This window comes from Leucoraja erinacea, chromosome 7 (assembly GCF_028641065.1).
Source record: "Leucoraja erinacea ecotype New England chromosome 7, Leri_hhj_1, whole genome shotgun sequence".
Lineage (NCBI taxonomy): Eukaryota > Metazoa > Chordata > Chondrichthyes > Rajiformes > Rajidae > Leucoraja > Leucoraja erinaceus.
Genome location: NC_073383.1, coordinates 24,809,910 through 24,825,646, shown reverse-complemented (window position 1 = coordinate 24,825,646; position 15,737 = coordinate 24,809,910). Strand labels below are relative to the sequence as shown.

The 15,737-nt window shown below is 42.4% G+C and overlaps 1 protein-coding gene across 4 annotated transcripts in view; it reads left to right on the top strand.

The window, feature by feature from the left end:
• fastkd1 (FAST kinase domains 1) overlaps window positions 1–15,737 on the top strand; it is a 35,092-nt gene that overhangs the window by 11,032 nt on the left and 8,323 nt on the right. For all 4 annotated transcript variants that reach the window (XM_055637995.1, XM_055637993.1, XM_055637994.1 and 1 more), the window contains 6 exons: window positions 1,943–2,341; window positions 2,740–2,850; window positions 2,961–3,092; window positions 4,280–4,766; window positions 6,337–6,451; window positions 8,914–9,042. In XM_055637995.1, coding sequence (XP_055493970.1) covers window positions 1,943–2,341; window positions 2,740–2,850; window positions 2,961–3,092; window positions 4,280–4,766; window positions 6,337–6,451; window positions 8,914–9,042 — 1,373 coding nt within the window. The remainder of the gene's footprint in view (window positions 1–1,942; window positions 2,342–2,739; window positions 2,851–2,960; window positions 3,093–4,279; window positions 4,767–6,336; window positions 6,452–8,913; window positions 9,043–15,737) is intronic.

Here is a 15,737-nt window from a genome sequence, read left to right as displayed (position 1 = left end):
AAAGATTGAGATGAGGAAGAATTACATCATGGAGGGTTGCAGCTGAAAGCTCATGGATATCAGGCAGGAAAGTGAAGTTGAGGCCAACAATGGCCTCAACTTCTCCTAGTTGCACTGTCCTTAGAGGTATAGCATGGAAACAGGCCTTTCAGCCTATCGAGTCCATGTCGACCATCAATCTCCCGTTCACATTAGTTCTTTGTATTCTCACTTTCTCATCCACTCCCAACACGGATAATTTTACTGAGGCCAATTAACCAACTAACCTGCACCTCTTTGGGATCATAAGATCATAAGTGATCGGAGCGGAATTAGGCCATTCAGCCCATCAAGTACTCCGCCATTCAATTATGGCTGATCTATGTCTCCCTCCTAACCCCATTCTCCTACCTTCTCCTCGTAACCTCTGACACCCGTACTAATCAAGAATCTATCTATTTCAGCCTTAAATATATCCACTGGCTTTGCCTCAGCAGCCTTCTATGACAAAGAATTCCACAGATTCGCCATCCTCTGACTAAAGAAATTCCTCCTCATCTCCTTCCTAAAAGAATGTTCTTTAATTTTGAGGCTATAACCTCAAGTCTTGGACGTTCCCATGAGTGCAAACATACATTCCACATCCACTCTATCCAAGCCTTTCAATATTCTGTACATTTCAATGAGGTCCCCCCTCATTCTTCTAAACTCCAGTAAGTGTAGGCCTAGTACCTTCAAACGCTCATCATATGTTAACCTACTCATTCCTGGGATCATTCTTGTAAACATCCTATGGACCCTCTCCAGATCCAGCACATCATTCCTCAGATATGGTGCCCAAAATTGCTGACAGTAGTCCAAATGCGGCCTGACCAGCGCATTATAGAGCCTCGGCATTCCCTGTTTTTGTGTACAACCCCTCTTGAAATAAATGCTAGCATTGCATTTGCATTCTTAGTACCGATTCGACTTGCAAATTAACTTTTTGGGAGTCCTGCACCAGTACTCCCAAGTCCCTTTGCACCTCTGATTTCTGCATTCTCTCCCCATATAGAAAACAATCTACGCCTTTATTCCTACTACAAAAAAGCATGACTCCACACTTTGCTACATTACACTAACCCTATCAGCCCACTCTCCCAACCTATCCTAGTCCTTTGCAGAGTTCCTGCTTCCTGCAACATGAAGAGCAGCAGCCCCAGCACCAAGCCTGCGGAACTCCGCTAGTCACTGTCATCCAACCAGAAAAAGGACCCTTTATTGCCATTCTTTGCCTTCTGCTGGTATCTGCCCAGGTGTTCTCATCTTCCTTAGCAGCCTCCCGTAAAGGCTTTCTTAAAATCTAGGTAAACAACATCTACTGAGCTTCGTCTGTCCTGCTATTTACTTCTTCAAAGAATTCCAGCAAATTTATCAGACAAGTCCTCTACCTTCAAAAAGATATGCCGACTTTGGCCTATTTTATTGTGAACTTCTAAGTACACCGTAACCTCATCCCTTATAATGGGAGGAAACGGGAATACTCAGAGGAAACCCACACGGTCACAGGATGTACGTGCAAACTCCAGACAGATACCACTGGAGGTCATGTATCATATTTTTGGGTAGTGTTCTTGTCGAATATCAAATTGTTTAGGATTTTTGTTTGCTCCAAAACATAGAAGACTGTTGCCAGACAATGGAATCACTGCTTATAAATATGATCTTTGGAAGTGATATATGTTGATCATATACACAAAATCAGCATTATTTTCATATAACAGATATTTTAAAGTAATTTTTGTGCAGAATTTAAAAATGCATTCATAGTTTTCTGTAGAACTCCAATTAATATTTACTAAATACTCAGTACAGAAAAGAAAATGCACGTTTTCTTGTATTATGGAAGATAAAATATTGTACATGACAATTAATTTGAAAATATTATTTCTGTCATAGCTAATTATGTTTTTCTGTTGAATAGAATACTTTCATCATTAATGTTAAGCATCTCTGCTTTGATCTCCAAATGCTTTCGGAATCGTTTAATAGAAAAGGCCGAATTTCTACTGGACACTGGGTACACCTCTCAGTTTAACAATTGCCGCAGAATTGTACAATTTCTACGCAATGTGAAGTTCAGCTATCGTCCTTTGTTGGAAAAATGCAATGCGATATTTCTTCAGAGCATAAAGGGCTTGGATGCTGATAATATAAGCATTATCCTTGGAGTGTACCAGTCTCTACATTTCAACAATTGTGACTTTCGGCTCGCTGTTAAGTGGAGACTTATTGAACTTATTAATACTCAAACTGATCCCACAAGTTTTGTTAGACTTTTTGCAGTTTTAGGACCTTTGTCGGGGACAGTGGTCAGGAAAAGGTATGTTACCATCTTTGCCAATTCTGCCATCCAAATATTCTGCTATGTTTTTATTGTATAAGAAGAATCTGTTGTATTGTTTAGCTTCAGTATTTCTTTCACTCTTGTGAAAAAAAACTCTTAATATTCAAGATGATTAATGATTCCTCCTTGATGTTTATTTCATCATCTTGTCCATTCTGAACGTAAATCGCTGCAAAAACGAATGGAAACAGTATATTTGTTTATAACTAATTGATGTACATTTATCATCCCCTCATTTCAATTGATTAGAAATGTGGTAAAATATGTAATTCAAAGATATCAAACTATGTGTAATTATGGTTTGGCTTGCACAGTTAACAGATTTACATCAGACCTTTTTTTTTTCACTTCCTCCCTACTATCCTGTCATAAAGACTTGAATCTGCTGCCTTGTTAATGGTTGAAGAATTTAGCCCATCGCAAACATTAGCAGTAATAGAGACCATGGCAGAGATGGAATGCAGAAATCCACAACTAATTCAGCAGTAAGTAAGATCACAGTAAAACATAATGTAAAGATTTGCATCCGATATATTGACTCCATATGTTTTATAATCATCTTTAATCTCTCCTCATTTTCTCTCTCCTTGTTTAGAGTTGCATCAAATTTGTCCAAACATTTGGATATGTACAAGCCATTGGATGCTGCAAAAATAACGCAGGCTTTACTGTCACTTCATTGTCAAAAACCAGAGCTATATGCAGAATTGAGGCAAATGTTAATATGGTAAAATGAATATTGGAAAAATTACTTATTACACACATTTTCATGATTAGTATGTATGAGTTATATTTGAGAAAGACAAGTTAAATGGATGATTCAAAAATGTATTAATTGGTTATCTTGGACAATCATGCAAACCCTTTTAGCAATATTTTCATAACACATACAACACTTTATTTTCCTAAAATTACTATGATATATACAAAGGGTGCCATAATTAAAACCTATCTGGTTCAGCCTGCACAGTTGCAAGGGAGAAACTGAATATAACCGAAATAAGCTAAGTTTACAACATGTTTGTTGTATAGACCTTTAATAGAAACAGAAAGCAATTCATGTTGGAAGCATTCTGCAAGTCAGACATCATTTGTGGAATGTGAAGTAATGATAAAATTTAAGTTTAATTACTTTTCATCAGAACTACGAAATTGTGCCGAGAGCATGGGCTGGTGGAGAGATTGAGAGAAAAGAGCAAGAGCTGGAGATTAGGAAAGAATGAATACACAAATAGTGGTAGAGCCAACTGAAAGGGTGTGGTTATGGCTGGTACAACTAGCCTGTTTCTCTTGTAAGTGAAGATTAACTTTGATGAACACTCCATTAATGCTACGGGATGAATTATTGTCTCTTTAAAGTAACTAGCTGAAATTTGGATAAAGAGCAAAGCATGTCATAACATTTTCTTAACCTTAAAATTATAATTAAAATGAAGTCATATCGGGTATATTGTAATTATTGATTAGTGATCATCAGATGCATCATGTAGGGCAGTGATTCCCAACCTGGGGCCATGGCAAATTTCTTGGGGGCCACAGAAAAATTTGGGGATTTAGGGGGCCACAGGTTCAATGAAGGGGGCCACTTTTTTTCCGCTAATAATGTCAGGGGGGGGCACAGAAAAATTAAAGAGCCCAAGGGGGCCATGAACTAAAAAAGGTTGGGAACCACTGATGTAGGGTACTTTGCACATTGAGTTGCTTTGTACAATCAGTCATGGTTTGCCTTGCTTCATCTCCTTCAGCACAGTAAATATGAATAACTTGTTTTTAATTTGAAAATTATTGCAGAACAGGTTTGCATATTTAACGATTGGATGTTTCCCATCGTTAATGAGCACACACTGGAAAGCTGCTAGCACATTGATAATATTGAAATACTCTTTTTTTGTCATTTTTCTTTTTGTTTTCCAGCTATCTTCATGTCAGTGTTGTCCCCTATGAGATATCCATGTTAACACGTGTCCTCTCCCAGCTTCCTTCTCCACGAACTGATCACTTGATTCCTGCACGTATTGATGATGTCTTGCCCCAGTGCAACTTAAGTGACTTGAATGCATTTGCTATCGCCATTACTAAGTGGGTACGGAATGGCTCCTCATACCAGCCTAGTACAGCAGCAGTGCATGTGAAGCTTCTTCAAAAATTAAATATGTGTGGCTTGGAGAGACTACAAAAGGCAAATGACTTGGATCTATTGCTAGAAGAGATTAAATATGTTGGTGGAGAATGGTTTGAAGAAGTTCTTGCAGAAGAAACAATGGCAAGCTTTGAACGACTGAAAGGACAAATAACTTGGTCCAATGTTGCTGAGTTAGCTCTGTTTCTAACCAAAACAAATTGCCTTCATACTGGTCTGCTGGATCAAATAGCATCTGTCACACTTCAACACATCAACAAGGTAAATAACAGTTTATACCTCCTGTAGGAAACAAAACATATTTACCTCTCCTTTATTTACACCTGGAAACTTTATTAGTATTGCAGTAAGTTTTGCGAGGGCTTCAAGTAAGAAGGCAGTGAAGTGAATTATGTTATGTTTGATTTTTAAAAAAAATTAAAAAAAATATTTTATTTATTAGAAGTGAGTACAATGCATTGGTACAAAAACGATGTTAACATATTACATTCTCTGTACAACTTCCCTTTTTTTTTAAAGAGAGGTGAGAAAGGAGAGAAGAAAAAGAGGTTGTGAAAAGTGAAGAATAGATTAGTGAGCGTGGGTGAAAAACCAATAAAGAAAAAGTGAAAGAGAAGGAATAAGTGAAGAAGGAAAGCAGGAGGGAGATTATTCCATTGCCACAGTGAGATGGTTTTTTTTAATATTCTAAATCATCTTTCACCCATACCTGAAACTGTTGGTTTTCATGATACTATGTCACCACATGAATCCAAGAAATCAATAAATGGGGACCAACTCCTTAAGAATAGGTCTTGTTTGTCTATTAGCCGGAGTCTCATTTCTTCCAAATGTGCTGTGTCCAGCATATTACTGATCCGCATTTTAAATGTTGGTATATTAGCATTTTTCCAAAATTTAAGTATAAGTTTTTTTACTGTTATTAACCCATAATTAAAAAATGAGTTTTGGTGTGTATTTACTTAATATAGTAGAACATAGTAGGTGAACCCAGATACCTGGGTTCAATCCTGACTACGGGTGCTCTCTGTATGGAGTTTGCATGTTCGCCCTGTTACCTCGTGGGTTTACTCCAGGTACTCCCGTTTCCTCCCACATTCCAAAGACATGCAGGTTTATAGGTTAATAGGTTTCTGTAAATTGCCTAGTGTGTACGATAGAACTAGTCTTCATAAGTTCTAGGAACAGAGTTAGGCCATTTGGCCCAACTCAAATCCATTCCTCCATTCAATCATGGCTGTTCTATCTTTTCCTTTCAATCCCATTCTTCTGCTATATCCCCATAACCCTTGACACCCTTACTAATCAAGAATCTGTCTGGAAGTGTATGGATAATCGTTGGTCGGCGCTGACCAGGTGAACCAAAGAGCCTATTTCCACGCTGTATCGCTAAATTAAACTAAAGCTAAACCTCTCTTATCAGTTCTTTGATTACCAAAGTTTACCTGTACTCCATCTCATTCTACAAGTCTGGTATACAACACAATTTCTCTTCCTCCCCCACCTCTGTCAGCTTTTGCTCCTTCTTATGCCCCCCCCTCTCTCTCTACCCCTGTTGGCCTTTCTTTCTCTTTTTCCTACCTCACCCACTCTTTCTCCCCTTGTCAGCCCTTGTCTTCCCTCTTCTGCCTCCTCCTCTAATACTAGCACCAGCAAAGCTCTAGGCTAAATAGCCCCTCAATGCGGGGGACTAAATTTGCTATCAATCAAATATTTTGTTCACTAATATGAACCAATCTTTCGTTGAACAATGACTCAAACTGATCATTTTATGAAACCATCTTGTGGCCAAAAGATGTTTAATAAAAATTATGTTTTTTTTTTAATGTAGATCCATTTTTCAGCCACATATGCTATCTTGCTTCCATTCAATGTCTTCAATTATGATCCTCCGCAAGCTGAAGATTTATTTGAGTCATGTGTACAGCGATCTAGGCCTCATTTCAGTGAGTATCATACAGCATATCATGAAAGTGTTACGGATAAATCTTAACATAATCCCACCAAATATTTTATTCATAGTACAATGAATTCCTTGACTTATATTTAGACCGAAATTTAGGGTAGAAATACTGGAAGTGCATGTTTGGTTCCATGTGCTCAATGGGTGCTAGAGTGTCAGCCCTAGATTGCATTCCAACAATTTTTCATATATTAATGAAAATGATTACTGTATCTGGAAGCGACTACCACAATTATTATTTTGCACCAACAGTGCTGCAATTGCACCAACCATCTGTTGATGCAAAATAATCATTGTGGTATTCGCTTCCAGATACAGTATTCATTTTCATTAATATATGAAAAATCATTGAATGCACATTTAATCCCTTTTCCCTATGTGTAAATTACTATAATGCATCACAAAATGATTTATGATTGCTTTAACCTCGATTTCATTTTGAGTAACGATAAAATTATACAGTATCATAATTCTTTAGCTCATTATTAGTTTATACATATTTTATGATCTACATATAGCATTGGTTTATTGTAGAGTGAATCAAACTACTCACTGGCAGTTACTTAAGTTACTATTTGAATTTACCTTTGTTTCTGAAGTTGTTTGGAAAATTGGAATGGATTGCTGCACTGGCCACCTTCTTGTTTAAATACTGTTTGCAACAATCAACAATATAGAGGTAGCTTGGTAACCAAAATAATGAAGATAATTAAGATAGAACTTAATCCTATTATTTTTATCATTTTTCTAACTTCCACCTTCTCCAGGAAGATAGATGTTGAAACTTTGATGACATTTTTCAGGTATGATTTTTTGCATCTGGTGCTCTTGATGTGGCCTCGTACATTGTAGAACAAATGCAGACTAGCTGACTGCTTTGCCAAACACCTGCACTCTCTGGATCTCCTGGTTGCCAGCCATTTTAATTTCCCTGGAAAAACCAGAGGAACAGCATCTCATATTCTGCCTGGGTAGTTATCAACCCAATGGCACAAATAATGAATTGTCCAATTTCAAGTAACCTGCACTCCTTCTGTCTCTTTCTCTCTTCCCCTATTTATCCTGCTTCTTGCAGACACACACTTCTTCCCATTTTACCCCATGCACTCCTCCCACTGCATTCTCTTTCTCTCCCTTCCCTTATTGATCGCCCCCTCTCCTTTCTCAGTTGTTCCATCTGTTACCACCTTCTTCAGATTCAGAATCAGCAACATTTTGATCTCCCCATCCGTTCCCAGCTTAAACTGCAATCACTACCTTTCCTTGCCACACCTGGCAATCGGCCTCATCTCACCTGTATCTACCAATTGCTTACTAGCTCTCGATCCAAACCTTCCCCCTCCACTCTTTCAGTCTAGATGAAGATTCTCGACTCAATGTTGACTGTCCATTTCCCTCCACAAATGCTGCCTGGCCCCCTGAGTTTGTCCACACACTTTCTTTTTTTTTGCACCAGGTTCCAGCATTGCAGTCTCTCGTGTCTCTGGAAATTTTGAATAGTTGTGCTTCACTAATATGTGCTTAACAACAAAAATTGGAATATTTGGAAATGTCCATTCTCCTCTTAGAAAGATCAGGGCAGCTGACATTAAATGGTTGCATTTGATAACTTTTAAACAAGAAAGCCAGGTGGGGCTTTTCACTCCCCGTCATATCACCATATTATAAATTTAACTACTTCAGAAGTAATTTAGTTGCATTAAAGCACTTTGATATGTCCTGTTGTTGTGCTGGTATTAAAGTACTTTGATATGTCCTGTTCGTCTATATAAATGCAAGTATTTCTTTTTACATGCTGTCTCAACATAAATGTAAGGTGTCAAATATGAAGCAAATGTGTATGATACATTGTGGTACTTAGGCATATTAGGCAACTTACCAGATCAATTGTTTATCAATAGTTCTGTGAGATGTCTAACTAAATATTTTCAAAAACGGTATAATTTCCTCAAATTTTGAGCTCTAATTTTTCAGTTGAACAATTTTCAAAGATTATAACCAAAGATGGCTGTAGAATGTTACCATCTTGGAATTAAATTCTGTGAATTAATATTTCTTCAATAAATAATACTATTAAATTATTTTTTATCCAAGCTTTAAGTGATAATTCGATGACTACATCACAGTTTTGTGCCCCTGTTGCAGGTGGATGTTGCAATAAGGATACAGCAATAACGTTCAAAATTTAGACCATTATTGTTAAATCTTCCAGTGTTAATGACGACAATACAGTATTTCCTTATTGATGAAGTACTTCATTCATTTTCTTGTCATTGTTAAATTGATTTAGAATATTCAATATTTTGACATTGGAACATTAATAACTGGGTATTTTCCTTTACAGCAGTAACTGCATCTAATAATTATTTTAGTGGGTGTATGCGCTTTGAAATGTCATGAAGTCAAGATGCAACATGAACACAATTCTTTTTTTTTTTTAAACAGATGCATTTGACCCTCATCTTCTGGTGCTATTTGGTTACTCACTAGCTCTTGCAAGTTACTTCCCAGAAGATCTAATTAGAACTATTTTTAGTGTTAATTTCCTAGCAAAATTGGATTCACAGCTGGACAGTAAGTTCCTTTTACATTTTTGCATTGGGACTTGTACATTTTAATGTTGCTAATAATGTGTTTAACACTCAGCTGCTTTGAGATATTCTGCATCATTTATTTAGTTGTTTCCTAAAAAAATGGTGTTTGGTGGTAAAGCAAATGCAATTGCTGCTAATCTCAAAGGAAACTCACAATAAATTTCTCGTGCGGTGTATAAGGACAGTAGCTCATGCTAAGCAGGGACAGTGGATGAACTGGGAAAGTGTAGAAAAGAGGTTTAGCTGGAGGGACCTGTGGTGCATGGAGGGGGTCATGCAAGTTTCCTTATAAGGGCTATTTATGATGTGCTGCCATCACTGCGGAACCTCAAACAATGGTTAAGTGGGGACCCAGTGTGTTCCCTGTGCTGAGGTGAAAACATTGAGGCATATTTTGTCAGGTTTTAGGACTAGTCTTTCACAGGGTTGGTATACTTGGTGGCATAACCAGGTCTTGAAGTGCATAACTGCAGCAATTGACAGGAGCAGAGCACAAGTGAATTCAGTAGGCATCAGCACTGAGACTGCAGCGATTCATTTTGTCCGTGAGGGTGAGGAAGGTAGAGGAGGGAAGTTTTCAGGCAGGTATGATTTAGCGCAGTTACGGGGAGCCAATGATTGGGAGACGCAGGTAGAAAGGCTTGTTGTTCTTCAGGAAATAAATAGTACTAGTTTAGAATAGAATAGAATGACTTTTATTGTCACTCAAACAGCTTGGTTTGAACGAAATTGCATTTTCTACAGTGTTACATTACAAAAAAACACTTAACACAGTTGTTGCCTGCCTAAATGATATCCAAGATGGCGGCACGCACAGTCGCAGCGGCCCCTCGGGAGATAGTTGGAGCATTAAAAAGTGAGTGTTGTGTGTTTTGTCCAGTCTGTCCAAGATATATGTACTGCAGGAACATGCTCCTAAACATCGGGGCAAACCACGGTAGTAGTACGAACGCGTTTTGGTGCGATCTAGACCAAATACGCCGCTATAGACTACTACTACCGGCTACGAAGCCAAACATATCGGCCGCAGATATGAATACGACCGGGGAGAGGAGAGAGAGGAGGAGGAGGAGACGCAAGCGGTGTGAGAGGAGGCAGAAACGGAGGAAAAGAGCAGGCATTCACGCTAGGCTAACAGCTAACCCCACCCGACCTTCAGTGTCCTCGCTTCTCCTCTCTAACGTCCGCTCCCTGGACAACAAACTTGACGAACTGCGTCTTTTCAAAACAACATATAGGGATATAAGAGACTGCTGTGTGTTTGTTTTCACGGAATCATGGCTCCACGGTAATATCCCAGACACGGCAATACAGCTGGAGGGAATGACATTGTTCCGTGCGGACAGAGAGGCAGCTAGCTCTGGTAAGAGCCGAGGTGGAGGCCTGTGCTTGTACATAAACAAGGACTGGTGTGTGAACGCTACGATAGCCGGGAAACACTGCTCTCCGCTGATAGAATTCCTCATCGTGAAATGTCGGCCTTTCTATCTGCCGAGGGAATTCTCCGTTGTTTTTGTTGTGGCTGTATATGTTGCTCCAAGTGCTAATGTAAATTCTAAGGCCAACGAAGCATTGGGAGCACGTCATCAATGAGTTCCAGACCAAATATCCTGATAGCTTCATTGTGGTGGCCTGGGATTTTAATCACACCAGCCTTAAGACTGTGCTCCCAAAATTCAAGCAATGTGTGGATTTTGAGACCAGGGGAGAGAACATCTTGGACTTGGTTTACACCAACACCCCAGAGGCTTACAAGGCAGCCCCATGCCCTTACCTGGGCAACTCGGACCACATTTCAGTGTTATTAACACCAGCCTACAGACAAGCAAGTCAGAGCGGAGAGAAAACACACCAGGGTCTGGCCAGAGGGAGCAGCCTCAGCACTGCAGGATTGCTTCCTGCACACTGACTGGGATGTGTTCAGGACAGCAGCATCCTATGATGACCTCATCAACATCGAGGAGTACGCAGAGACTGTAACCAGCTACATTGCCAAGTGCACCGAGGATGTCACTATAATGAAAACCTTCACTCACTGCACGTGGAAACGAAAAGCCATGGATGACAGCAGAGGTGCGCTCGCTGCTGAGGGCTCGTGATGCAGCCTACAGAGCCGGTAACACAGCCGCTCTTCGATCTACCAGGACTGCACTGGAAAAAGGAATCAGGGCAACGAAACGTGCCTACGCGGGGAAAATCCAGGGACACCTCTGTGACACAGGAGACACCAGGAGGATGTGGAAGGGAATCCAAACACTGACGGGGTGCAAGGCAAGGCAGCAGGTAACCGACACGGACACTTCTCTCCCAGATGAACTGAACAACTTCTTTGCACGTTTTGATGCAGCAAACACCACACCCAAGGGGAAAGCCAGCCCCTGCTTACAAACCGACCAGCCAGTCCTGATCATAGACCCGATGGACACACGGAGAATCCTGTCTAAGGTCAACCCGTGGAAAGCAGTCGGACCCGACAACATCCCAGGACGTGTGCTCAAGGAATGTGCTGAGGAGTTAGCAGATGTGCTAACAGACATCTTTAACATCTCCTTTAGTCAAGCCATTGTCCCCACATGCCTCAAAACTTCCACAATAATCCCCATAGCGAAGAAACCAGTGGTTGCCTGCCTAAGTGACTGTCGCCCTGACCCCAATAATAATGAAGTGTTTTGAACGCCTGGTGAAACCCCACATTACTGCCAGCCTCCCCTCATCGTTAGACCCCCTCCAGTTTGTCTATCGCCCCAACCGTTCTACAGAGGATGCCATCTCTACCACGCTGCACACAGTACTCACGCATCTGGAAAACAAAAACACATACGCCAGAATCCTGTACATTGACTTCAGCTCAGCGTTTAACACCATCATCCCACAGAGACTTGTGGAGAAACTAACCCTGCTGGGTCTCAACACCACCCTGTGTCACTGGATCTTGGACTTTCTGACAGAGAGACCGCAGTCAGTCCGTGTTGGCAAGAACACTTCAGGCTCAATCACGCTGAGCACCGGCTCCCCTCGAGGCTGTGTGCTCAGCCCGCTGTTGTTCACATTGCTCACACATGACTGTGTTGCCAGATTCAGGGACAATAAGATCATAAAATTCGAGGATGACACAATAGTGGTGGGACTCATCAGCGGAGATGACGAATCAATGTACAGGGAGGAAGTAAAACAACTAGTGGACTGGTGCGGCAAAAATAATCTAGAATTAAATGTCGACAAAACAAAGGAGATGGTTGTCGACTTCAGGAGGGCGCAGCCAAAGCATACACCCAAGAGTCAAGAGTCAATTTAATTGTCATTTGGACCCCTGGAGGTCCAAACGAAATGCCGTTTCTGCAGCCATACATTACACACAAATAGACCCCAGACACAACATAATTACATTTAACATAAACATCCATCGCATAACTGTGATGGAAGGCCAAAAAAAACTTATCTCTCCACTGCACTCTCCCCCCCCCCCCCCCGATGTCAGAGTCAAAGTCAAAGCCCCCGGCTGGCGATGGCGATTGTCCCGCGGCCATTGAAGCCACGCCGGGTGGTGCGAGGTCGCACACCGGGTCTTGGTGTTGGAACCCCCGGTGTGCGCTCGCAAAGTCCCGCGGCCGTTCCAGCCGCGCGGGGCAATGGTGTTAGGCCCCGCTCCAGGAGCTCTTCGACCCCGCAACTCGGGCGGGGGAAGTCGCCGTTGCAGGAGCCCCGAAAAGCGGTCTCCCTCCAGGGAGCCGCGGGCTCCCGGTTCCCGCCGTCCGCAGACCCGCAGCAGCAGCCTCCGACTCAGCAGCAGCAGCGGCATCGGCAGCAGCAGCAGCAGCAGCAGCTCCTCCACCGCTCCACCCGCTCCGGTCTCGGCCAGCTCCGCGACGGCAACGGTGAGTCGGCACCAGAGTCCCCGGCTTCTTCCCGTTGGAGGCCGCTCCTCGTTGCGGCCTCAACGACACCTGAGACCCGACGAGAAAAGGTCGGGTCTCCAGTGCAGGGAGAGATTCAAAAGTTTCCCACCCCACCCCCATCCCCCCACACACACACCCCAACATAAAATAACAAAAACTACATAAAAACACAGACAAAAATAATAAAAACGCAGACAGGCTGCAGAGGCCGCTGCTGGCCAGAGCCGCGCCGCCTACCCCTCAACATCAGTGGCACCGCAGTGGAGAGAGTGGAGAGCATAAAGTTCCTCGGTGTGCAAATTACAGACAGTCTCACCTGGTGCAGGAACACCACTGGGACCATCAAACGGGCCCATCAGCGACTGCACTTCCTGAGGAAACTAAAACAGGCCTCATTCCCCACCAACAACCTCGGGACTTTCTACAGGGGTAAGGTGGAGTCTGTACTCACGTACTGCATAAATACGTGGTACTGCACCTGCAACTGCTCGGACAGGAAGGCTCTGCAGAGGGTAGTGAGGGGAGCAGAGAGGATCATTGGCGTCTCCCTACCCTCGGTACAAGAACTGTTCCAGAGCCGCTGTCTGAAAAAAGCTCAGAGAATTGCTAAGGACAAACTGCACCCCCTCCACATACACCTGGATCTCCTGCCATCAGGCAAGAGATATCGCAGCATCAAAGCCTGGACTACAAGACTGCTTCCAACCACAGGCTGTGAGGCTGCTAAACAGTCACTCTGTACTCACAGTCACCTGATTCTGCGGCTTGGCACGGACACTTTAATAACTGGCACTGGCCACGTTAATAACTGGCACTGGCCACTCAAATCAGCTGCCCCGGACATTTTTATGGTTGGTTTTACTGTATTTGAACGTTGTTGTTTTAGCTGCTTTTAACTATTTATACTGTTCCATCAGGGACTGGATTGTTTTTATTGTTATTATGTGTGAAATGTTTTAAATTTCATGTGCGATGCTCCGGTATTCCCTGGGAAACGTCTTTTCATTTTGCACTGTACAACTGTTGCTTGCAGGATGACATTAAAGGTTGATTGATTGACATAAGCATCCATCACAGTGGATCTCCAACATCTCCTCACTGTGATGGAAGGCAAAGTCTTATCTCTTCCCTTTGTTCTTCTCCCGCGGTCCAGCAGTCCAACTGCAGCATCGAAGCGAACTGGGGCTCCCAGTGTTAAAGCCCCCGGCGGACGATGTTAAGTCCTGTGGCTGTTTAAGCCACGCGAGGCGATGTTAGGCCCCGCTCCGAGTCCTTTAAACCCCGCAATTCCAGTGGGGGAAGTTACCGTTGCAGGAGCTCCGAAAAGCGGTCTCCCACCAGGGACCTGCGAGCTCCCGATGTTACCGTCCACCGGGCCTGCGGCCGGAGCCTCCGAAACTCCGAAGTCGGATTGCAACCGCGCGTCACCACAGCTCTCCCCGTTCCGAAGACGGCCAACTCCACAGGCTCCGCGACTGGAGCCCTCAGCCCAGAGGACGCCGCCGGCTCCACGATGTTAGGCCCAATGATACCAGAGACCCGACAGGGAAAAAGTCGGGTCCCCGTACAGGGAAGAGATTAACGTTTTCCCCCACCCCCCACATATACACAGCTAAAGAAAAATAATAAAAACTAGAGTCAAGACACACATTTAACGAGACAAAAATTAAAAAAAGACAGACGGACTGTCGTCGTGCCGCTGCCGATAGGCGCCGCCACACCACGCGTTTGAGGCCTGATGTTGTGTAGTGGTCAGTTAGTCAGTGGATAGTGTATTTTATAGAACTGACACACCGTCAATTCTATAAAATGGGAGAACTTAGTGGATGAGGCTTATGACAGGAAAAAGCTTAGATATGTAAAGTTAGCAGCAGGAGTTGAGCAGCCAGGATGGAGAGCAAGAGTACGTCTGGTAGAGGAGGGTTGTAGGGGTTTCATAGCATGATCGACCACGTTGTTATTTGGAGAGCTAGGAATTTGCAGACTGAGTTTGCGTCAGGCCATAAAGCAGATGGTAAAGGCAGCAGAGTAAGGCAGTACGTGGGTTTGGTGGAGAAGAAATGGTGTCAGTTGGGGGCAGAAACAAAATATATAGCATGCAGTATCTTTGTAAGTGTAGTCTGTGTAAATGTATCCCGGTTTTATGCGGTTGATATTTGTGATGTTATGAGTTTAATGATGGGCTAGGATATGTGGAAGATAGGATGCAGGTGTTTAGCATTTGTTAGAGTGAGTTAATTGTCTGCAGTTTCCTCTATTTAGTAGATACTGGTAACTTTGGTAGTGAGAGCAGGTATTGAGGAGGGAGGTCAGAACTAACTGTTGAGCCTTCCCGAGGTGTTGTAGGCATAACTCAACAAAACACCAGTGAAGAGAAGTGCCCACATGATAACCCCAATGATACTTACATCTACACAATCAGCTTGTTAACATGTAGGCAGCTGTTTATTGCATATGGATTTGGATATTGTCCTTAGCATAAGTTGGTATATTCAGTTTAGATAGTACTTTGCCTTTGCGCTTGGTTTTTTCTTAGATGAGCACTTATCCTGGTGTTATAGCACGGACTTTGTGTTTTTATTGTAATTTTAGTAATCCCTGCAAAGAACATAATTGATTGTAACCCCAGTCAGGCATCAGTTCTGCAGACCTCTGGTACCCAGCAGCTCTAATATCACCAATCACATAAAAGCATATTGCATTTTAGAAACATTATATGATGCTATGGAAATTTGCAGCAATCACTTTTTCTTTTTGAGAGACATTATCTGCATTAATG